Source organism: Natator depressus, chromosome 22, assembly GCF_965152275.1.
Source record: "Natator depressus isolate rNatDep1 chromosome 22, rNatDep2.hap1, whole genome shotgun sequence".
Lineage (NCBI taxonomy): Eukaryota > Metazoa > Chordata > Testudines > Cheloniidae > Natator > Natator depressus.
In genome coordinates this window covers 14119494-14145794 of record NC_134255.1, presented here as the reverse complement: position 1 = coordinate 14145794, position 26301 = coordinate 14119494, and the positions used below count along the sequence as shown (strand labels likewise).

Below are 26301 nucleotides of genomic sequence, written 5' to 3'. Positions count from 1 at the left end.
CCTGATTGTTTTTTTAACGCTAGAAACATCAGGAATGTCAAGTCTGGTCTTCCCTAGTTTTGCTACAGGATCTCAGGGATGTTTACTGGGACCTCTACCACCTTTATTAAAAGGGTAAGGGTGCTGAAACTTTAACAAAGGCTTCAGTTACCAAAAATGCTGTTAAATAGGTGTTAAAAAATTAAGCAGTGATAAAAAGCCCCTTTCCCTCTCAGTCCCTCAACTTTCATTCTCTTGGCTCTTGTTTCCATTTCACTGGTTCTCTAGTCATAATCTTCCAGCCCAGACAGGTGTTGAATTTCTTGTATAAAAACAAACAGAATCCCCCTGCCTTTTTCATTTTTGTAAAACTGAAACTTTTCAGGCCACCTTCTTTATACTTCATAAATAAAAAGGAACAAGCCAATTTAAAACAAAAAATCTGTTGAGTGTCACCTTTAACACATTCCTACAGCCTTGTCCTTATGAAAAATATCAGAGATCAAGATGCATCCTGCATCATGGCAATGCCTTTTAAGCCACTGCAGGAAAACTAGGTAGGAAGTCCAACAATAAGATGATGCAATAGGAATTTGTAACTTAAAAGAGTATCTCTACAGCTTTGTCAGCCAACTGAAAGTCTTTTTGCACTTTGTCATAACTGACAAGTTTACTTCATTACAAACCAGCTTCTTACTACAGAGACTCCTTTTCCCCTACCCCCCATATTCCCCAGCTACTGATAATGACAAAAGTTCAACAGTTCTCCAAGTCAGGGAGTCACCCAACCCTTCCCTATGCTAGAGTGTCAGGGCTAAAATTAATCTGGAAGGGTTCTCAGAATTGTAATGAAGTAACAAGCAGCAAAATTATCCCATTGCATATAACATCTGCTGTGTCTAAATTTATTAAAATGAAATCATGCAGGGTAAAAAAAAAAAAAATCAATAGGCTTCCATTTTGAGCTTTTTTATGTTGAAAGAAGTTATTTGATTAATTCTGTTTTAGCCTGCACATCTGGCAGTGTTAATGAGGTGTCATGATACTACAAAAAAAAAAAAAAAAAAAAAAAACCCAACCACCCCGCCCCACCTCCTCCCCCCCCGCCCAAAAAAACAAAACAAAAAAAAACAACCCACCAAACTCTACAAATTTGCTCCATTCTCCTGGAGACAAAAAGGAACTAAAACTAGGAGTTATTTTTAGTTGGTGTTTATTGCCATCATCACAAATTACCCACCAGTGCAAAATATTGCCCTCTTTTGCCTTTCCACTTCTTACTGTTAGTGGAATCTCTTGAGCAACAAGAACTGATTTGTTGGAGCAGACCAGGTGCTTCCATGGGTACTAATAAGGTATTATTTAGAATCAGCTGTATTCTGAGTACCTGCTATTTTGATGTTCATGTTGTTGTCAAGCAGGAGATTTTCAGCCTTCAGGTCACGGTGCACAATCTTTCGGCTATGACAATATTCCACCGCAGAGAGGATTTGCCAGAATTTGCGCCTGGCCTCGGGTTCACTCAGACGGCCGTGGTTGGCAAGGTAATCTATGAAAATAATGCATGTTTCAAGGGAAATGTGATAACCCTGTGATTAAAATAATTTCTTTCAAACATTTATGACGCAGAAACAAGAGAAAGATTTTGGCCAATTTCAGACACCAATAGTTATTCGCCCAAGCCCCTCTGCAAAATGGCTTCAGAGCCAGAAAAAAAACATTGTGTAACATAGCGCAATAGTCCCTTCCTCCAGTGATGCATGCTTTGGTTTGATAGTCCCTTGTCATAAAACAGGAACTATTTCCATGGAAACAGAAAGACAGCTGCAATAAATTGGCTTTTGCTATTATAATGACAGGTTTCAGAGTAACAGCCGTGTTAGTCTGTATTCGCAAAAAGAAAAGGAGTATTTGTGGCACCTTAGAGACTAACCAATTTATTTGCTCAAATAAATTGGTTAGTCTCTAAGGTGCCACAAATACTCCTTTTCTTTTTGCTACTATAATGTATCAGCTTTGTTTCAAGGTTTAGTCACCTGAAGAAGACATTTACACTCCATTCTTCCTCTCTTTTGACATGTCTACACTGTGCTGTAACACCATGGTGTAGGCCCTTCCTACACTGACGGAAGGTTTTTTCCCCATCAATGTAGTAATCCATCTTTCCAAGAGGCGGTAGCTAGGTCGATAGAAGAATTTTCCCACCAAACTAGCCACATCTACATCGGGGATCAGGTCGATCTACCCATGAGGCTCGGGCACCACATTTTTCATATCCTTAAGTGACATAGGTAGGTTAATCTAATTTTTAAGTATAGGCCAGGCCTCACAGTGAAGTCTCACCACATGCAGCCTTGCTGCCTAATTATATTTTTTCCACAAAATATAGACAACCAATATCTATGCAACAACAGACCTGTGGCTGGACGCTGCTCCTTCTCAGACCTCAGGCACTATGATCAGTGTGTTTTTATCATTAATAATTTTTGTGACAGTAAATTGAGTGCTGGAATATCGAGAGCCCTAGAAAAAGAAGTCTCTGTGGATCCCCAGAACAGGAACAGCATAGGCAGCAGCTTCTATTCACTGTCCCAAGTGGAGGTCAGTCTCCAATTCAATCCTTTCTCTCTCTCTCATGAGGCAGTAGTGCAATTAACAGCAAAGGTGAAGTAATGGTACTGGTATTACTCAGCAGATACATAGGCGGCAGCAGATGTATGTATAGCAATTTCCATGACAGACTCGCTGCATCACAATAATAAATCTTTGGTGGTGGAATTCAAACAGGAGGGGACAGTGAACATGACATGTTTCATTATTTGCTGGATTAAACCAGTTAAAAAAATGCAAGGTGAATTAAAGCTAAATGGTTAGTAGCTAAACCAGAAATAATCAACACCAATAAATTCTGAGGTTGTACTCTAGGAATATGCCTGACTCACAACACTGGACTAGTCACTACAGCTCAGAGGAGACATAGAATTTATCTCATTAATAGGACTTATTTCTTAGAACTATTTTAAAAGGTTTTTGTGTACTATAGATGCAGAGAAATTTTACTATGAAACTACATGGATAATTCTAATCTTTTAACTGTTCAAACAGAGCAGATCTGACATTCATATATACTCCAGCCAGGAGACTGTACAGGAATTATACTGAAAATGTCTACTTTGTGCCTTTTACATGGAACATGAACCATTCAATGTATTTCCCTCTCCCCAATCAATTTGACACACAATCATCCCAGTAACACATTAGTACATATGTTCTATGGGAACAGGAATGAAATCCAAAGAGAATGCAGGGGACAGTAATTAGTGCAACAGGATGTCCACTAGCTGCCACAGTGAAATATTTGCTTACTGCAATATATTTTAGATCTCAGCTGTTAGTCTAAAAGGAGTTTCTGTTAAAAAGAGGAAGAGGGAACAGAATGATTTTTAATTTTGTCTTGACTAAGGTTTGGTCCCTGGTTGTCACATCTCTGGTGTAACTCATTTTGCCCATGGCAAAACCTACAGGTTTTCCATTCATTGGACATTTTCAATTTCTGTCTAAAATAAAGTAAACTAAGGAACTTGGGTTAATATTTGGGTGCAAGGTTAGAGCTAGTCCCTCTTTCATTTCATGTAACTGAGGACATAATTAGCACCAGACAAGACTGCTGAATGGTGGCACAATACCTAGTGTAATATTCATGTGGTTCACGTAAAATTACTTTATCATCTTTCCCATTATCACAGGAGACTGACTTTAGCAGCATGTCACATGCACACTTCCTCTTACGCACAGACCTGCTGCATCCCAACTTTGAAACAGGAGATCCAGATTTCTCATACTACTGCATTTGCTTCCGCTTTAATTTTTAAAATGCCAACTAATTTTTATTCACAGTACACATTAATATTAGCTAAAAAGTTTAGTTCAACAACTTTCAATAATTCAGTCTGTGTGGGGACCATATTGTGTGTGCATTATTTTTAAAGCATTATACTGTAAAATTTACTCCCTCCAGAGAAATAACATTTCTTATTGGCCAGAGGGATGGGAGCAGTCCAGGACAAAATGCATTCTGCCTGGGGGCATCAGCAATGTACTATCATGTGACATCAACTGCAAACAAACCATCAGAGTATGCGTGCATGCTTAAAACCTCCTCTCCAAACAGATTTTGAATTGTTTAGCTGAACAAGTGAAACGCATTTTTGTAGGAAACCATCATTTGGAGTTACCTGCTAAAGGACAGATTGTCCATGGCCCTTGCACAGATTCCATTAGTTGACCAGGCCTCAAGAAATCTCACTCAGCAGCAGGATTGTGTGAGGCAGCCCTCTGCCTTTGCTGGTCCATATGATGCCCAGGCCACATGGGCCTCCTCCTCTTCTTTTTCTTCTGTTAAGAAAGGCTGATTCACTGACATCTGGTCTACACTAGAAAATTAGGTCAATTTAGCTACATCTCTTGGGGTGTGTAAAATCCACACACCTGAGCTGCATCGTTAAGATGACCTAAGGGTACATCTCCACTTAAAACGCTGCATTGGTACAGCTGCACTGTTGCAGCTGTGCCACTACAGTGCTGCAGTATACACACTACTTATGCCAGGGGTTCTCAAACTGTGGGTTGGGACCCCAAAGTGGGTTGCGATCCCATTTTAATGGGGTCGCCAAAGCTGGTGTTGGCCCTGGGCCCCAGCAAGTCTGAAGCCCAAGCCCAAGCCCAAGCCCCATCACCCAGGGCTAAGGTTACATGCCCCCCACCCAGGGCAGATGCCTTTTGGCTTCAGCTTTGGACCCTCGCCTGGGGCAGTGGGCTTGGTCTTCGGTCCCCCCTCCTGGGGTCATATAGTCATTTTCGTTATCAGAAGGGGGTCATGGTGCAATGAAGTTTGAGAACGCTGACCTACGCTAACAGGAGGGCTTCTCCAACTGGCGTAGATAATCCAGCTCCCTGAGAGGCAGTAACTAGGTCGATGGAAGAATTCTTTTAGCAGCATCTCTCAGGGGTGAGGATTTTTCACAACAACCCTGAGAGATGTACTTATACCAAAGTAAATGTCTAGTGTAGACCAGGCCTAAGTCCCAGAGTAGAAACTGCTAGGTCGATGGAAGAATTCTTCCATCAGCCTAGCTACTGTCTCTCAGGGAGATGGATTACCTATGCGACAAAAGAAACTCTCACATCAGCATAGATAGGGTCTACACTGAAGCGTTGCTGTAGCGCAGCTGTAGCATTTTAAGTGCAGACATACCTAGAAAAACTAATTACAAACAATGATAGCGCTGCTTCCCCCACTCCTGCTAGAAGGGAAGAAATAAAGGAAAACCAACAGAGCAGGCACTGAAGACACTGGATACAATCCCCTCTCACTGCTCCCTCAATGGTTAGGATAAATTGAAGGGCAATTGGGACTACTCCCCCATTTATTACCCTCAGCACCCTCCACAAGTGGAGGGAGCAGAGAGTGGACCCTGCTTAACAGAGGACTTTGGAAGCTTATGGCATAGGTGATTTGATCCTGAAGGTGGGGATACATAAAGGCCACCTGAAGCAGTAGTATAGGGACTGCTCCATCTGAGAGCCCTCAAGATGCAAATCATTCCAAAGGGATTGGAGAAGAAGTGGAAATATGCCTCAGGGAAGTGGCCAGCCACAAAGAGGGGAGCAAGGCTAAATGCTGCAATCTGGCTTTCAATCCCAACAGGTGAGAGCTGTCATGCCTCTTTGAACGGTCTATATCCATGACGATAAATAATGACTCAAATGGGATTAGAGAAAACTTGACTATTCTCTACTATTTTCTGCTTGGATAAATCAGAGGAGACCAAACAATATAATCTCATGTTCCTAAAATAAGTTATAGTTTGGGATTTTAATACCATCATAGGCTGTTTTATAAACCTGCATCCCTGCCCCTCATTTTCACTGCAACTCATCAATAGATGATAAATTATGGCTTATTAGCAGCTATAATGAAATATAAAGTTTGCAAAATGTGGAGGATGGTGGAGACAGTCTGCTGCCATTTGGCTGTGATTCCTGTAATGTGGCTGGAGGGGAAATTTAGCAGGAAAAAACCCAAATAAAAAAAGCTTTTACATCCTACAGGTTGCATAAGGCGCTTAAAAGATACAGACACTCTCCCCCCCCAACACAGCTAAACATTTCCCTCTGGCAATATTTCAGCCATACAGAATTTGTAAAAGAACAAATCTAATTTACAAACCATCAATAATAGTTAAGCTGTTTCTTTATGATGTGACACAGAATAAATGTAACATAGCTGGCGAAAGACCATCACACACTTAAGACATATTCATGGCCAAATTCTGTTCTTCAATTACACACCTTGTAAAGCCACAGAAACTTCACTGATTTCAGTAGTATTGCTCTGGCCTTACATCATTGTCAGAGATGTTGGATTTGGCCTTTAATGAGTAAGGAAGCATTCAGCAGCAAAACTAGGGAGGCACTGCAGTCAGGTGACCTAGGAAAACTATGTTAGGGTGGTAATTTAGGAAACAGTCAATTATGAGGAAGGAACTGCCAAACTGGGAGTGAACCAGCCAGTCAATATGGCAGGCAGGAGAAATGTTCAGTATCAATGAGAGTACACCCACCAGTTCCATGGAAAGTCCATACTTCCTTCCTTAAATCTGATTTAATAAGTGATTCCTTGTCCTGTTTAAAAAGTTTCCCCTATTGTTTCACCTCACATGATAAATGGCCATATTCCTGTGTCTCAGATCCTAGCTTCAGGTCCATGAGTTAATCTAATGGCTTTCATCAGAAACCTACTGCCATTCTCATAGGTTTCACAGGTTCATTGCCAGCTAGTCCTTCCTATTCCAAATTTAAAACAAACCAACCAACCAACCAAAATTCCAAGGGACAATCAGGATCCTAGCAGCAAGAGGCACCTTGACCACCACACAGCCTGTGACTACTGACTGATAACTTGGTTTGATCACATGCTTGTGCCAACAGTGCAAGTAACATAACTGAAGGAGTCTGGCACCAGCAGGTGAGGAAAATGGATTTCATGGTTAGCTCATTTGCCAAAGTCCAATAAAAGCTGCCTCAAGCAACCACCCATAGGACCAGCATAAATCAATTTCCTCATGCACAATGGTCTTCAGCTGAAGGTCAAGGGCAGCTTTAGTGGAAAACTTGGGAAATGGTCATTTAGAGAATGAGATATTTGAGATCTGCAGATGAACAGTACTAAGTATTATTTAGGTTGCCTTGATATCTGTAGTTAAAGCAGGAATAAAATCCCTCTGTTACACGAGTTGATTGATTTTTAGTTTTGAAATTTTACATATTAAGTCTTTCAAGGCTCTCAGTTCTTCACTGCATTGGACAGTCAAGGCAGCAGCACCAAACGATTTTTCATCAGCTATCCAACTCCCATCTTCTCCCTGACCCCACACAGCCCTATCTATCCCAGCATTCCTCAGCGCCTCCTCAGTTGGCTAATCTGCTCCTCCAGCTCAACAGGCTCTCTGTGCAGAGAGAGAGTTTGGTCGCTGTGTGGACTGGATTATTCTAATCAAAAGGGACGAGGGAGGGAGGAAGATTCTCAAGAAAAAATTTGCTAAGGGCGCATTTTAAAATTCTTCCTCGACCAAACAAATCATTTAAGAAAAAAACACATAGAAAACCGTAATGACCTAGGAAGGACTAGTGTGAAAAAATTGTAGACTGAATTCACTCAAAGTGTTTAACTAAGGGATTTTAGTTCTAGTCTAATTGCAAACCTTAATGCATTTTTAACTATGAAGCCTCTTCCAACGCCTTCATATTTATTACTGAAGGTGGTCTCATGAAACAGGATTAATCATTTACAGAACTACACATGACAACCATCTTTGTCTGAATTCAACTAACAGGTCAAAAGCTGCTGCTTTAAAATGCAAACAAATAAAGATGATGTAATGGGGCACTGAGCCCTGCTTCTGTATGTTTGAAATAATCTGTCTGGAACATCTCTGATTAATGGTTTTACTTATGAATTTCAGTTAAATTGCTTATGTAATTCTGATGGGTGAAACAGGGTTGTCCTAGGCATTGTAATGCCAAAAAGCAATAGGTATAGGGAGCCTCTGAGTACATTGGGTAATTTTACTGGATTAGTTAGACAACATTCGGTTTTAAAGGTAGCCCACGGGGGAAAAAATTAGGTTTATGCCTTTGAGGTGGGGTTATGATGCAGAGAAGGCCTAAAGGGAACCCTAGGGCCAGCAGCACAGAGCCCTTGGAATTCCAAGAGCTAAGCAGATCAAAGCAAGCATCACAATGAGAAGATTTAAACTTCAAGACTCCTTATAAGAAATGGAAAGGGAGGTGGATATTTTTTGCTGCTTTTAAAATTAAATAGGCAGCTAGTATTGTTTTTAAAATTATTATTATGAACAACTTTAAGCTTTGTTGTACCATGCATTGTTTGCCCGGACTGCTCAAGACCTGAATCCTTGTGTAGGAGGAACTCTCTGAGTTGGCTTCTTAAATCCCTTCATGCTGTTTCACATCTGATACTCCTTGATGAAACATAGGAGCCTTGTCTTATAACAGGCTTATTCAAAGTGATACAAGCTATGAAAGTGAGATCTTGGAAGATTGTTGCAGTTTTCATAATGTAATAAAAATACTATAACGATAAATAATAATAAATAGCGTGTAATAAGCATGTCAAAAACAAATTTTATTTTTCCAAGATCACTGCTTTTATCGTTTATATTCAGGTAAAGGAGAAAATCCCTGGAAATATTCATTCTTAGGAGGGAGTTCGCAAGACTTGACATTTTAGTGAAAGGGGTTCACAGGCTGCTGAAGTTGGGTAACCACTGCTCTAGGGGTATGTCTACACAGTGGGGAGTAAACCTCCCAATGCCAGTAGACAGACTTGTGCTAGCAAGGCTCAAGCTAGTATGCTAAAAATAGCAGTGTGGACACTGCGGCTTGGGCAGCAGCTCAGGCTCTCAAGCCCACCCAACCCCCCAGGTCTACGCTCGGGGGCCTCCTCTGAATCTCTGTGGGAGCCACAACATCCACACTGCTATTTTTAGCACGCTAGCTCTAGCCCTGCTAGTGTATCTGTCTATTCACGCTGGGAAGCATGTCTCCACTGCAGTGTAAACAGATGCACACTGTAAAATTTTATGAGTTGTTTTATTAAGACCTAATTTAATAACTAAACTTTTAAATAAAAAGATGGACTTTGTTAAAGGTATACCCCACGGAGCCGTCAATTAAAGTGTTATCCCTCCACAAACATGCTCTGGGACCCTTAAAAGGATACTTCTGTGAAATCAGGGAAGACTAAACTTGGCACTTCTGCCTGCTTATTTCTAAGGTAAAAACAAGCAAGGAAAGAAACCTGCTCTAGAAATTAAACCCGTCAGAGATTTTTTTTTTTAAATACCTTATAAAGAAGCAAAAAAAAGTGCATAAATCCTATTTAAATAAAATATCCTTTGTAGTCTCCTTTAAAAAAGTGAGTTCAAGTAGCAAGAATCTCCTTGGTATCAGGCTGGGGCTCCTTTCTAAATACTGGAGGGTTTTTTTGTTTTTTAAACAAACAATCTCCTCTCCCCCAGCCAAGGGGGGTAGGAGAATTAAAGGTAGAAAATTTGAATCGATATTCGATAGCTATAGAGATAAAAGGAAAAAAAACCTCTACAATAAATAGATGAATAGCATTTCATGCACTATACTCCGCCGTAGAAACACTGCTGGTTGCTGACTACATTTACACGGCGTGACTCAGGAGGGGAAAGATAGTCTTGCGGCGAAAGCATAAGACAGGGTGCGACAGGAGGGCAGGGTTTATCCTAGTTCACACAGTAATTCTTTGTGAGCTGGAACAAATTGCTACCTACTCCCCCTTTTCTCCCCCAGAAGTGTCTGCAAATTTTGAGTGGCTCAATTGAGACACCCAGAGCCTATTTCCAGAGGTGATGGACAGCTGAAATCAAGCTATAAAGTTCTCTACATTTTAAAAGAGCTGTATAAATATTCACTAATTAAGCCTCACAGTGGCTCAATTAGATATATGCACTCCAGGATAAGTTGTGATAAGCTCTTTTGTGCGCACACAAGGGAAGGGGAGGTGCTCCCCCTCACCCTTACAGCAGCTTATCACAAACTGGCCTTATAAATATTATTTCTCCTATTTTACAGATGTGGAGACAGACACAGAGGTAAAGTTATGTGCACATGACAACCTACAACTCAAGAGTTTTTGACTCTCAGTCAGATGCTCAATCTATAAAGACTACAACTGCTTCCTCCGTCAGCAGAAAAATTGCTCTCTGGAGGCCTGATCTACATTAGAAAATTAAGTGAGCTTAACTATGTTACTCGGGTCTCTGAATGGTGTAGTTAAGCCGACCTATGCCATGGTGCAGACAGTGCTAGACTGACAGAAGATTTCTTCCATCAACCCAGCTATCGCCACTTGAGAAGACAGATCACCTATAACAACAGGAGAACCTCTCCCGTTGGCATAGGCAAGTGTCTATGCTGAAGTGGCGCAGCTGCAGCAGTACAGCTGGGGTGCTATCGCATTTTAAGCGTAGACAAGCCCTAAATCTTCCCTATATAAAGTCTCCATCTGCAGCCATATCATATCATATCTCAACAAGCTAAATCAAATTAGGCCTGGTCAACACTTGGTTGGAAAGTCAAGGAAAACCCTGATATTGCAGAGAGTGGTGTTGCTGATTGCATTTTTTCTGAGTTTCAATACTGAACCAAGGCACTGGCATTGTTGCTGGAGATGACATCTTTTAGATAAGATGTAAAACAGAGCTCCTCACCAGGCCTGGTCATCAGGAACCCTCTGATGTTTTTCCAAGTACCATGGGCAAACATATTTGGATAGTGGTGCTCTGCTTTCCCAAACACTCGCACAAATTCAAACATACAGAATTCCTCTGAATTGCATTTTTATCTGAGCAATGAAAGAATGTGGACAGATAAATGATTTATTACAGTGCTACACCACAACTGTGGTCATTTACTCAGTTTATTGCATCAATGTAATAATAGTTAGAGTGCAACAGTCACCCTTCCATCATTTTTTACACAGAAAATTAAACCCAGAGAGCTTTCTCTCTCTCCACAAACGCGCCTCCTAATGACAACTTTGAAATTCTTCCATCATACAATATTTAGCTCACTTGATCATTTTGTTATCTCAATGAGCTCTTTACAAAAATAAATATATTGGGAACCTTCCTCTGTCCATACTGCAGTGATACCATTCATGCTGTGAAAGACATGGTTGCATTAGCATGCTACATTTTTGTTATAAACAAACCCTGATTTTAAAGGGATTTATGAATAGTCAGTCAGGAAGTGCCAAATTCAGGCTGAAATCTGATGCAAGTTTTTTGCCCCACACATTTAAAAACATTGAAGAAAAATATTCTTGGCTGCTCTGGGACAATGAGTGTGGAAAACAAACAGAAAAGTAGTAATTTTTTTCTACTGTAATTCAATAAAATTATTCTCATTTAAAGACTGACCTTTGTCAAGAGATCTAGCCATACCTGGGTCAAAGTAATCTAAAATGAAAATTAACAGCACCAAAAGATATTGATCTTCAAAAGTGCTCACTAAGAACCTGATCAAAAAGCTGTCAAAATCAGTAAGAGTCTTTCCATTGACTTCAGAGGGATCACGTTTCAGGAGCAAAGGGCATACTTCATACGTCTTTTCATCTGGATTTAATGGATTCATTGTGCCCTACTAATCACATTTTCCCCCAACCCACAATCTACTCTCTAGAAGTCTTTTGTAATAGGAATGCCATTACCCTGTTGGAGAAGCAACTACTTCCGTGACCTCCTGGATCATCTAGGCTCAATCACTGTACAGCTTCTGCACTGGATAAGATGGAAGAACATGCCCACTAGAGAGCTTGATAGCCACTTGTATTCCAAACAAACAATCTCATTACAAGATCTATTCAAAATAAATGGGTATTTGACTATATTAAATACAGGACCTTAGGAAGAGGAACATGAAATATTCATCTCCTTTCTAATCATGGGACCTTTAAACAATCACTGGAGGACTTACTGACCTTGTGCTATCTAGTGGACTGAGTTAAGTGGCAGCTGGAAACTCAGATGCACAAGGACATGGCAGTGAAGTTTTGGCTCTGTCCTGCTGGCTAGAGAAACAAGCTCCTCATCCCACAAGGGATGAAAATTACATTCATCCCAGCTCATTTAAATTCTTGTATTTTATATGCAGCTGCTGTTACCACCTAAGGAGCAGGTACTGTGGGCAAAGGGAACTTGCAGCTCTCTATCTTCCAGGCAGTGGAAGGCTAGAGATCTCAATTACATTGCACTGACCCTACCACCACCCAAAAATATTCCTGTAAAACATTCTGGATCTGATCTGCAGAAACAGATCTGAAGTCACCCTGGGACTTTCTAACCTTCCTCCCTAAGTCGTAATGTGTTCATTAGGTTTAATTTAGCAAAGTGCAAGAACAAGCAAAAGCCTGGAGATTAAGGTTTGTGATTTCATCATATTTGTATGCTGAATACCATCTCAATCATAAAATGACTAACAAATCACATGGAATCAAGGCAGTCATGTTTCAAAGGTACAACCTGAAAAACACAACTCTCTTAACCATTTAACAGAGATGAATTCATAAGCTTATTAAGATAGGTCTGCACCACAATGAAAAACCCACAGCTCTGAGTCTCAGAGCCTGGGTCAACTGACTGAGGCTGGTGGGGAGTCCGGGCTCTGTGGCCAACCTTAATCACCAGATTTCAGAGCCCATGGTCCAGCCCAAGCCTGAAAGTCTACACTGCAAATTTTAGCCCTGCAACCCCGAGTCAGTTGACCTGGGCAAGCCGCAGCTATGCCACAGGTCTTTTATTACAGTGTAGACATATGCTCAGTGGTTGTAACAAGCAAGTTAAATCTAAAATGTTGTCATCTGCTTTTATAGTTCTGGCCTATTGGAATTTTGTTAAAGATTCCAGTGCAATTCCTAAAGCTAGCATTAAAGATATATTTGCTTTTACACCCCAATCTGGCCCAAAATATATTTATTTTACATATGATAGAAACCAGTTTGTCCATTTGTACTAATGGATGTTTCCTTCCATCTCCATGGAGCGCAAAGTACCATAGCTTATCATGATGGTTAAAATTCTCAGTGTCTGTAGAGATGCTGGGAGTAATAAGTAATTTTCAAGTAGGACTGGTCAGGATTTGAGTGATACCAGCAACTGGGGTCATGGTGACCATTTCAAGACAGCTGAAACTCACCACAGACATTTTCCTGCAACAGCTGGAACCTGCTGCAAAGAGATTTGGATGGACTGTCTAGAAGATAATTTAAGCTGTGGCTTCTCTCCATAATGAGCTGATGACTTGTTTATGAGGAATACTGTAAGGTACAGGGTCAAAACACTGAAGTTCATTGACACACACTGGATTAAGCAAACCAAATTGTCAAGTTGCCAGGTCTAGGAAGGCAAGTCAGTTCCATCTTGACAGAGGGCAGTTCCCTCAATCTGTATTTCAATTTCTCATTCTACACCTCTTCATGGCAGGAAGTGTGGCTTTCTTTGAGTTTGGAAAGAGCTACAGGCTCTACTATAATCTAAATAATAATAAGTACCATCACTGAAAAATTAGTAACAGGTATAAAAAACAATTTTGATTAAACTTTTCTTCCAGAACCACTGTCAACTCCCTTTCTCTAAAAACATATTAATACCGTGCATATATTGTACTGTATAAACCCAAACTGCAGAAGAGGACCTGGGGATTACAGTGGATGAGAAGCTGGATATGAGTCAACAATGTGCCCTTGTTGCCAAGAAGGCTAATGACATATTGGGCTGCATTAGTAGGAGCACTGCCAGCAGATTGATGGAAGTGACTGTTCCTCTCTATTTGGCACTCTATTTTACACACCTGGAGTACTGCGTCCAGTTTTGGTCCCCCCACTACAGAAAGGATGTGGACAAATTGGAGAGAGTCAAGCGGAGGGCAACAAAAATGATCAGGGGGCTAGGGCACATGACTTACGCGGAGCAGCTGAGGGAACTGGGCTTGTTTAGTCTGCAGAAGAGAATACTGAGGGGGGATTTAATAGCAGCCTTCAACTACCTGAAGGTGGGTTCCAAAGAGGATGGAGCTCGGCTGTTCTCAGTGGTGGCAGATGACAGAACACGGAGCAATGGTCTCAAGTTGCAGTGGGGGAGGCCAAGGTTGGATATTAGGAAACACTATTTCACTAGAAGGGTGATGAAGCACTGGAATGGGTTACCTAGGGAGGTGGTGGAATCTCTGTCCTTAGAGGTTTTTAAGGCCCAGCTTGGCAAAGCCCTGGCTGGGATGATTTTGGTATTGGTCCTGCTTTGAGCAGGGGGTTGGACTAGATGACCTCCTGAGGTCTCTTCCAACCCTAATCTTCTATGATACTATGAAAACTCAGCATGCTATCCACACACAGTGAATTTCTATAGCTGTCCTCAAAGACATCCATCTGCACAAGGTACAAAGTCTTCTAGTACGGATTATTGTTTCCACAGCATTTAGAATAGCCCAGAGTCACAAAGCTCCTTTAAGACACCCTGGGACTCTGACCACATACAATGTCCTTACAAGGAACTTAACCTAGACTGTTTCATTGCACAGTTTGAAAAAAACAAAGAAAGATTCATAATACTTAATGGAAGACAGTCACATTTTTGATGAACGCTTCACTGGGTTCTCTGGAAAACTGATTTACAGAAACCGATTGTGAAAAGACCATGGTGTGACAGGTGTTTACAAATCAGGGGAACAAACAGACCTCGCTCACAGTCAACAGTCTAACATTAAATATAAGAAAGAGGGAATTACTCAGTGTCCCAAGCAATTCAGTAGGAAAGGACAGAGATCAGAGAACAGTACAGAAGGCTGAAGGGTTTTTCTGGGTAGGAATACTAGATTTTAAAAGATAGATTTAAATCGTCCTACAGGTTAACATTAAAAGCTTATCAGAAGCCCTTCTCTTCCTATGGTCTCAATAAGTTTGGTTACTACTCCACTCAGGTAATAGTATTATATTGGCATCATCTTCTCCCCTTAACTCACCAATTTGTGACACGTGTATTGCCTTGTAAAGCGGAGACATGGGGAACTTCACTTCTGTCCTGTAAGTACACTGCACCCTGCTGAGATACTACAGTAATGGGCAGCAGAATACAACAGCCTAGAGATCTATATGCTGTTATTTTAAACTTGTATCTTGGACAAATTTCACTTCCCATTTCACATCATTTGGTTATTTGAAGTGTTATTGTTGCTGTGTTGGTCCCAAGATATTAGAGAAACAAGGTGGATGAGGTAATATCTTTTATTGGACCAACTTCTGTTGGCAAAAGAGAGACAAGCTTTTAAGCTACACAGAGCTTTCTTCAGGTCTTCATTTGGTTATGTTTTTGTTGTTGTTGCACTGTTTCTTTGGGTAGCTCAATAAAAACTGGAAGGCACCTTAGATTTGACGAGAACAATTGCTGGAATAAATAGGCCTTTCACTTGGAACTCAGGCGGCTTCCTGTCCTGTTTCAGCAGCACATTCCTTATTTGGATGAGTAAAATAATGGAAGGGTTTGGAAAAGAGTGAGATTTATTTCAAAGCATGTGATCTAATAGAAACAAAGTCAGGAGAAGCCAGTAGCTAATGCTTTGTTTCATTTAACATGCTAGCCTTCATATGGTTTTTCTTGTGTGCACATGTGAGGGAGCCAGGTAGATTTGAGAAAGTGTCTGGTAAAGAAGTAATCTCTTATTGATTTTCTGCCTTGTTATGTTAATATGGAACAGGAATGGCTTAAGAATTCAGGAGACATTTCTATGATTCTAGATTCTATGATTTTTCTCTAGCTAAATCTACAGACTGCCTACTTACACCCAGATCAGAACACTGTGCGCAAAGATTTATATGATAAAGGGGTAGGACCCACTGATATATCACAAGGCTCTGATATAAACATGTCTTTTATACCTGCTACATACAAAAGACCGGCCATGACTTTAAGTGCTTAGAGCAGGGGTGGGCAAACTTTTTGGCCCGAGGGCCACAAAAATGGTATGGAGGACCAGGTAGGGAAGGCTGTGCCTCCGCAAACAGCCTGGCCCCCATCCCCTATACGCCCCTCCCACTTCCCTCCCCCCTCAGAACTCCCGACCCATCCAACCCCCCTGCTCCTTGTCCCCTGACCGCCCCCCCCCCAGGACCCCACCCCCTATCCAAAACCCCCACTCTGGGTCCCAACTGCCCCGACCCCTATACACACCCCTGCCCCCGACAGGCCCCCTAGGACCCCCAACCCATCCAACCCCCCTCCTGTCCCCTGACCGCCCCCTCCTGGGACCCCCGTCCCTAACTGCCCCCCCCTACAGCCCCCCACATCCAACCCCCCCACTCCCTGTCTCCTGACCATCCGCCCCCCCAAACTTCTGCCCCATCCAACTGCCCTCTGTCTGCCCCCCAGGACCTCCTGCCCCTTACCCAAGCCCCCCTGCCCCCTTACCTTGCCACTCAGAGCGGCAGGACAGGCTTATTGGAAAGCCTGGGAGGCGTGTGGGTGCAAGCCACGCTGCCCGCGCGGTGACACAACTACAAGGGAGGGTGGACAGTGGGGGAGGGGCCGGGGGCTAGCCTCCCAGCCAGGAGCTCAGGGGCTGGGCAGGATGGGCCCGCGGGCCGTAGTTTGCCCACCTCTGGCTTAGAGCCTAAGAAATACTGTAAGTGAAGAAATGAACAGAACCCAGTTATTTATGTTAATCTGTTAATGTTACAATCCCTCATCAGAAGTTGACCATTATTCAAAGTCTTCCTTGTGAGATTAAGTGTATTGTGGATTCCTATTTCAGGTCAAAATATATTGAAGAAATGTCTATATATTTTAGGAAGATCCAATTTTGGATTAAAAGGTAAGAATTACAAATTTATAGTATGAATGAGCTCATCACCTTTGACTTAATTCTTTATAGCTTACTTATATTCTTCATTCTTCGAAATATTCTTGGTGACTCAATGCCTGCTCTCTATGTCTGTATAAGCAGCTGCTCAAGGGCTCTAATATCTGCACATTAATTTCTAGTCATCTGCAGGCTAAAGGGATCGTACACGACAAGCTTTCTTGATCGCAACAAAGCTCAATTTCAGGACAACACGACTTTACCTAGATTTCCCTAGTGATTAGCACAAGATCAGGAAAAGAATTTAGGTCAGTCTGATTTAGTTGTGCATAAATTACCAGGTTTTTCTAATAATTAAAATAGGAGTGCTCAGAAAAATAAAGGTCACTGGGCTACTGATGTCATGCTCTCGTCTCTTTTATTTGCATACTTATGACTCAAGAGTATTTCACTATTCATATTTTAGAAATTTAGTTTCTACTCCTACTTTTTTACTGCTTCGTTTGGGGAAATATTTTCCACCTGTTTATTAGTCTCTGTCCAAATTCAGTAGTATGTTACTCAATAAAAAGTGCAGGTATCCGGTTATGTCACATGGGTATTTCAGAGCCAAAGTGGCACTTTAGAGAAATATAAACACTGTCTGCATTGATGCAGTGGGTGTTTTTTGGCTTGTTTGTTTTTGTTTTGGCAAGAGTACAGGTCAGAGGTGTTGGATCAACAGCACTTGGGGACAGAATAATCTATTTTACCACAGAACAGCCAAAAGAACGGCCATACTGGGTCAGACCAAATGTTCATCTAGCCCAGTATCCTGTCTTCCGATAGTGGCCAATGCCAAATGTCCCAGAGGGAATGAACAGAAGAGGTAATCATCAAGTGATCCATCCTCTGTTACCCATTCCCAGCTTCTCGCAAACAGAGGCTAGGGACACTATCCCTGCCCATCCTGGTTAATAGCCATCGATGGACCTATCCTCCATGAATTTATCTAGTTCTTTTTTGACCCCTGTTATAGTCTGGGCCTTCACAACATCCTCTGGCAAGGAGTTCCACAGGTTGACTGTGCATTGTATGAAAAAATACTTCCTTTTGTTTGTTTTAAACCTGATGCCTATTAATTTCATTTGGTGGCCCCTAGTTTGTGTGTTATGAGAAGGAGTAAATAACACTTCCTTATTTACTTTCTCCACACCAGTCATGATTTTATAGACCTCTATCATATCCCCCCTTAATTGTCTCTTTTCCAAGCTGAAAAGTCCCAGTCTTATTAATCTCTCCTCATACGGCAGCCATTCCATACCTGTAATAATTTTTGTTGCCCTTTTTCCAATTCCAATATATCTTTTTTGAGATGGGGTGACCACATCTGCACACAGTATTCAAGATGTGGGAGTACCATGGATTTATGTAGAGGCAATATGATATTTTCGGTCTTATTATTTATCCCTTTCTTAATGATTCCCAACATTTTGTTCGCTTTTTTGACTACCACTGCACATTGAGTGGATGTTTTCAAAGAACTATCCACAATGACTCCAAGATCTCTTTCTTGAGTGGTAACAGCTAATTTAGACCCCATCATTTTATATGTATAGTTGGGATTATGTTTTCCAATGTGCATTACTTTGCATTTATCAACATTGAATTTCATCAGCCATTTTGGTGCCCAGTCACCCAGTTTTGAGAAATCCTTTTGTAAGTCTTTGCAGTCTGCCTGGGACTTAACTACTTTGAGTAGTTTTGTATCATCTGCAAATTTTGCCACCTCACTGTTTACCCCTTTTTCCAGATCATTTATGGACATGCTGAATAGGACTGGTCCCAGTACAGACCCCTGGGGGACACCACTATTTACCTCTCTCCATTCTGAAAACTGACCATTTATTCCTACCCTTTGTTTCTTATCTTTTAACCAGCTACCAATCCATGAGAGAACCTTCCCTCTTATCCCATGACTGCTTGCTTTGTTTAAAGAGCCTTTGGTGAGGGACCTTGTCAAAGGCTTTCTGAAAAATCTAAATTCATTATATCCACTGGATCCTCCTTATCCACATGCTTGTTGATCCCCTCAAAGAATTCTAGAAGATTGGTGAGGCATGATTTCCCTTTACAAAAACCATGTTGACTATTCCCCAACAAATTATGTTCATCTATGTGTCTGACAACTTTGTTCTTTACTATAGTTTCAACCAGTTTGCCCAGTACTGATGTCAGGCTTACCGGCCCCTTAATTGCTGGGGTCACCTCTGGAGCCCTTTTTAAAATTTGGCGTCACGTTAGCAATCCTCCAGTCATTTGGTACAGAAGCTGATTTAAATGATAGGTTAGAGATGACAGTAGTTAGTCCTGCAATTTCACATCTGAGTTCCTTCAGAACTCTTGGGTGAATACCATCTGGTCCTGGGGACTTATTACTGTTTAGTTTATCAATTTGTTCCAAAACCACCTCTAATGACACCTCAGTCTGGGACAGTTCCTCAGATCTGTCACCTAAAAAGAATGGCTCAGGTTTGGAAATCTCCCTCACATCCTCAACCGTGAAGATAGATGCAAAGAATTCATTTAGTTTCTCCGCAATGGCCTTATCGTCCTTGAGTGCTCCTTTAGCATCTTGATCATCCAGTGGCCCCACTGGCTTTTTAGCAGGCTTCCTGCTTCTGATATATTTAAAAAATTTTTTGCTATTACTTTTTGAGTCTTTGGGATAGCTGTTCTTCAAATTCTTTTTTGGCCTTCCTGATTATATTTTTACACTTCATTTGCCAGAGTTTATGCACCTTTCTATTTTCCTCTTAGTATAGATAAGGATACCACAGAGCACGCCACTGTGCTTTAACCAAAACCTAGAGGGACCCCCTTCTAGGGGCAAGATGACAATGTGAACACCTGTCTTTCTGACTATATCTACACAATAGAATTCTCTTGGCATAGTTATGTCGGCCAGGACTGTGAAAGGATGTGATCCTGACCAATATAAGCTGTGCCAGCAGAAGTTTCTAGTGTAGATGCAGCTAATCCAGCAAAATTGTGCTTTTACTGGTTGTGACGTTATATGATTAAACATGACCATGTAGATCATTGTTGCTACCACTGTTATATAATTGCAACAGATCTTATACAAAGTGTGTCAAGTACAGTGTCATTAGAAAAGCTATGATTTACTGAATATGATTATGCTATTTGTTTGCATGTATCATTTTTGTATCTGAAGTTATGAATATTAACTATATACCTGTATTTCAATGTTTGCTCATGTGGTAATACCCACAAGGTATTTAGCCTGCACACATCATGAAAGGACTATTCAAGTTAAATAGCCCATCACGGTACACTTAACTCACAAGGGGCCATGGAAGATGCCCATCCACATCTGATGGACTTTCGTGTGAACATTCTAACTAGCGTATGGGTAACGGCCTCTGCTATGGCTAAGTGAAGCAGGCATAGACATGTGACTCCAAAATCCATCTTGTAACCTGTATTTTCCCATAAGCTGCGTGGAGCACTTTGTTTGAAGCAATGGGTTCCTTCCACTTGGCAGAAGCTATAAAAGGCCCTGGAAACATCTCCATTTTGCCTCTTTTCTGCTCCTACCTCTGGACTATGGATTTATACTAATGGGAGCATTCTAACCAAAGGACTGAGGACCTTCCAGTGATTTGGAAGCAACCAGAGACTTAACAAGCCAGCAGTTTATTCACTGCTACAAGCCTGAACCAAGAAGTTTGCAGTTATTGTATGTATGTGATTCCTTCAGCCAATTTTAACTCTCACCTTTCTTTCTTTTTATAAATAAACCTTTAGATATTAGATACTAAAAGGCAACAGAGTGATTACTGGGTAAGATCTGAGTTACATATTGACCTGGGTGTGTGGCTGGTCCTTTGGGATCAGAATAACTTTTTGGTTGATGAAATTGGTTTTAAATGACCACTCATCCTTAAGTCTGGTATTTTTGGTGGTGATACAAAGAGACTGCTTTTCTGACTTCTTATCAGTGTGGTGAAACTGAAGTTTACTTTTGTTGCTGGTTTGGTATATCTTATGGGAGAATAACCACCAGCTTGGGGAGGGGGTATCAGCAGTTTGTATTTGGTATTCTCAGTTGTGACCCACTAAGGCACGGTGACACTGGTATAGCTTGTCTGGCTTGTAGCGATGGTGGTTACTACACTGGTACAAAGCATAGCCTTGCCAGTGTAGTCGCATCCACACTAGGAGAACACTATCAGTACAAGAATACTTGCATGGAAATACTGGTAAAACTCTCCTTGTGTAGAGACAGGTTTCAGGGTAGCAGCCGTGTTAGTCTGTATCTGCAAAAAGAAAAGGAGTACTTGTGGCACCTTAGAGACTAACCAATTTATTTGAGCATAAGCTTTCATGAGCTACAGCTCACTTCATCCGATGAACTGAGCTGTAGCTCATGAAAGCTTATGCTCAAATAAATGTGTTAGTCTCTCAAGTGCCACAAGTACTCCTTTTCTTTTTCCTTGTGTAGAGACAGCCTTCGGCACAGGGCTCACAAGTAGTGTTTGTGCAATTTATTTATATATATAAATAAATATATATAATCTCCTCCCCCCCTCCACATACATATATATGTGCTCTTCAGCTGGGATTCTCAAAGAAGACGAAGGAAGTATGGTGCCTAACTCCCAAGGCACCTACCATTCATAGGCACCTTTGAAAATCCCAGCCCTTACGAATATTTCAATGAGATATTTTCCTTTGTCATTTCTTAATTTATTATAAAGGGGTAATATACTGGTATAAGGCAAGAAGATCTATTAGCACAAGAGACAGGTAGAAGGGCTGAAGGTTTGAATGCCCTTAATTTGCTGATACTTTAGGATAAATTAATAAAATGGTAGAGTAATTATCATGCTATTGCTATTTGTTTGAGAAAAAAGCCCCACAAAATCTAGCTGCCGACTGTGTGCGAGAGTTTGAGGACAAGGATGAAAATCTGTTCTACTAAACCTTGGCCAAAAGCATCACATTCCTGTCAACAGTGATTCATGCTGTAGGATTTATATGCCAACTTGGACATAAAATCACCGAATTAGCCAGTCTCAATATCCTATGAGATTTGGTCATATTTGCAGCCCCTGAACTATGCAATGAACCTTTCTAGGAGTGGGGAATACCTAAGATATACCACAATGAGCAAGACTGGTTGGGCTACATTAGCAGTAGTGCAGCCAATCACATAACAGTGACCTCAGAAACATTCCTCAACCCCACCCCCTGCTCAATGGTTAGCTTATTTTTAGGTTGAATAATCAGCTTTAGCTTCAAGAGTCTGAATTCTTGAAATACAAAACAGAACAATTGATCATTGATGAACAGAACTAGTGAATCAGTCCCTATAAAACAGCTTCACTGTAATTAAACAGTTGATGGAAAAATATCTGCATTCCTAGAAACTTCAGTTTCAGGCACCGGATTTGGTGGAAGGTTGGGAAGAGGCAGCTGTAAAAATACCTCAAATATGCAGCAGAAGTGGTCGCTGAAAACCCACTTTGTAGGTCTGTAAAACATTAAACATACGTGACGCCTGTCCCTACTCATAAATCAATTTTTTTTAAAGACTTTCTTGGGTCTGTTTATCTCTTACCAGCTCATAAAATGTAACACCACTTACACTCAGTAGATTTTGCTCTGGAAGGAATTCCTCCAGCAGAGACCGTAACTGGCAGAAGCTGTATTCACAACTGTTACATTTTGCCGCTCAGTGTGCAAAATTATGGATGTCTATGGGGAAGAGTCGGGAGACTCACTTCAGGCCAAAGATAAAATCAGATCACCCTCTACATGAGCTAATGTATAATACTACACAACATTGTTTTGAGCTGAGTTGCCAAGCATCTCAATGAGATGCACCCGATGGATGTTCATACTGAGAATTTGCAATACTGATAAACAATGAACAAGGGAATGCTTACTAGTTGCCAGCTGCTGACAAGTTAAAGCATTTTCTGTACAGTTTATACTACCTCATTCAAGAGTTGGAATTACAGGATTGTCAACAAAATCTGATTTGTAAAACAAAGTCATCAAAAGTTATTTTGTTACTAATTCTGCAGTACAAAGTTTTGAAGGAATCTGTTCTTGTCTGAAAGACTCACTCAATCTCTATTTTGGTGCAGTCAAAATGTGAGGAGCAGAGAGCATGATCAAAAAAGACAAGTTAGCTAAAGAAAAATGGGACTCCAAAAGGATAACATTTATATGTCCACAAACTGGTGGACATGGCTAAGTGCTAGAAACCTGCAAGACACTTTGGATTCTGAGCACCAAAAGAGCACTCCACTATGTGCTAGTGTGTAATCCAAGAGCATGAAAAAAGCAGGATTTATTTCACATGCTATTAGTCTCGAAGAAGGGAGTTTAATACAAGCCAATAAAGCATTTGGTAGAAAGAAGGAAAAGCTTTCACCTGAAAAGATCTGATTTTATTTTCTCTGATGATTTTTGTGGAAACAATAACCTTGTTTTTTTCACTGTGCTCTTACATAAGAGTTCTTCTGGACTCACGACACCCTGAACTTGAATGATAAGGATTTAAAGGTAAAAAGAGAACACAGCCCAGACAACTGGAATGGACTTTGTAAATTTTAGTGAGTTCAGTCTCAGTCAAACCAGAAACTGCTAAGCACATGAGACGGTAAAATCATTCAGCCTCTGCCTCCGCCATTCTCTAATCATCAAGATTTTCAACATCACAGCTAAACTTTATTCTAATTACTCCTGGGTGAAATTTCTTCTTGTTGGTGATGTCAATTGACAAAAGCTGTGTTTCAGTGAAGCTGCCCTCACCCTCCCCAACTGTGTTATCTTGACTGAAAGAGAAAGTAAAGACTGCAAATGCCTAGGTGTTGAATATAAGGTATGACGTTAACAACAAAGCAAAAATATTGCTAGGAAATACCCCATTCTATTCAGAACATCTACAATGACAGCTCAACCAGTGAACCATGATGAGCAAGGAACTTTCTAGATCTGAAGTTAATTTTAATATTTTTTCTTCACCCTTGATCTCATTTCTGTTCTATTTCTTAGTGGTCTTAAACACTATGGTAAATCTTCCTCTCTTGTTCCTTCAATTATTCATCTGTTCCGAGGTAGTGCCTAGGAGCCACAGTCATGCACCAAGACAACATGGTACTAGGTGCTGTTCAAACACAGAACAAAGTTTTTGGTACTAGGTTTTTTTTGTTTGTTTTGGTCATTAGTAAATAACAAACCACTCCTTTACGTAGCAACTCATCAGGATAGTGGATCTTTCTGTGTCTGGCAACCTGCATAACTAACAGCAAGGAACCATTTTTTTTCTCCCTTTGAAATCTCAACTTGTTTCTATGACCAAAAAAAGAGTGTCAGCAAAACTACAAAAATATGCGGAATAAGAGAAAAAAAATATCCATATAGAAATTCCAATCACCACTGAAAAATCCTGTCCCTTAATAGAAGGCCTCAATAACTCCTAAGACATAATTAGTCAGAAAAAGTTGAGCTTGGGAAAAAAACTGTATAAATTTAAACAATATTAAACCTTCAATAATGCATCTAAAGGCATAATTCTATTACTTTACACAATAAGCCCTGGTCTACGCTACAGAGTTAGGTTGATGTAAGGCAACTTACAGTGACCTAACTCCGTAAGCATCAACACTAAAATGTCGCTCCTGCCAATGTAACTCACCCGCTACGCCAAATTAATAACTCCACCTCCATGAGAGGCGTAGCACTTAGGTCGATGTAGTTAGGTCAACGCAGTGTCAGTGCAGACGCTGCGTTGCTTACATTGACTGTTGCTGGCTTTCAGAAGCCATCCCACAATGTCCCACACCGACAGTTAAATCAGTACAAGTGCTTCTGGTGGGGACGTGAACCGCCGACACAAGGAACGTAGTGTGGACATGCAAAAACGATGCAATTACTGCGGTGGTTGATCGTCGACGTAACTTAGGTCAACATAATTTTGTAGCATACAATACCCTAAGAAAAAACAGCAATAGACAATTCACAAGTTAGGTTATGGAGAATCAGATAAATTTAGTGTTAAAGGCCTCTAACCCATTTACAAACCCTTTAACATATATCTAGACCACCAAAAAATCCTTTGTTTCACTGTAATAAAAAGACAGTTCATCTTTGAAGAGTCACAATTTTGCAGGAAATATAACAGACATTAAAATGCAGAGACAAACATCACCATGTAAAAAACAGCCCATCAGTTTCTTTCTACAAGCTTAGGTAGCCTTGGCCACATGAGGAAAGAGCGATTCTTTGCTCTGTGCTCATTTCTAGAGATCACCTCCTCTTTTTTTCCCTTACACATACATCACTCTCTCCTGACCAGCGAATATGTCTATAGAAATGGCAAAATAGAAAGTGGTTAAGCTGTTGCAACTTAGGGCGCAACAGCAGAATCTTTTGTGAATCAATAGTGTATATTTTTGATTAAAAGTTCAAAACTAATGGGAGAAAAACAAAAATACCAAACCCCTAAAGTATCTAACTTTAATTCTAATCCCAGAATCACTGCAAAGACTTTTTCCAGAGAAATCTCGGGGTTAGAACCAAAAATTGTATGTGAACCTGAGCTATCTGCACAACAGACTGTCTCCAATACAGAATATGCACAGGGAGATTATGAGGGAAACAGAAAAGTGCAAGGAAAATCTTCCTCTCAATGTCCCCTTAGATGCCAAAGGAATTCCATGGAAAACATACATATCTATCTAGTTTCTTATCATAATAATGTCCATCAGCATACTATCTCAACGGTTCCAAAATATATTCTAATTAAGCTCCATTCTTGGTTGTTTGGGCTAAGTGGCCTCCTTAAGCTGCATGTATTTTTAATTCCAAAATTTGAGTCCATAAATCCTGGGACATGCTGGGTATGGAGGCAGACTTCTAAATCCAAAGAAACTCCTGACAGTGAACCAACTAAGCCTCGAATTTCACCTGAAATGTTCCTAATACCTACATTTCCCTGCGTCCAAGAAGGGAAAAAAAAATCACCAAAACAATGAAATAAACAATGTAACAATCTACAAGTCTAAAAGGAGGATTCAGGAAGCATGGTAGGGGAGGATTTAGAGATGGCTGGGGTTTCACACACAGCCTCCCTGGTCCTCTCAATGTCACCTGGGGGCAGAGTAAAGGGGCTGCCCGCTCAGCAGGCTCGAGGCAGTGTCAGGTTTTTTTAAGCACGTTACTCAGTTAACTACCTGGAATATATTTATTTACAACAAAAATTTTGAGTCAATGTGTGTTTTATTCCCCTAGGATGAAGCAGACAAACAGCTCCAGTACACTACAGAACTACAAAAAACACGCTCT

General features: G+C 40.8%; 1 protein-coding gene across 1 annotated transcript in view; it reads right to left on the bottom strand.

Moving 5' to 3' along the window:
* The window catches only part of SIK2 (salt inducible kinase 2), a 123274-nt gene that overhangs the window by 60947 nt on the left and 36026 nt on the right, over positions 1-26301 (bottom strand). The window contains exon 4 of the mRNA XM_074936916.1: positions 1367-1528. Within this exon, the coding sequence (XP_074793017.1) occupies positions 1367-1528 (162 nt within the window). The remainder of the gene's footprint in view (positions 1-1366; positions 1529-26301) is intronic.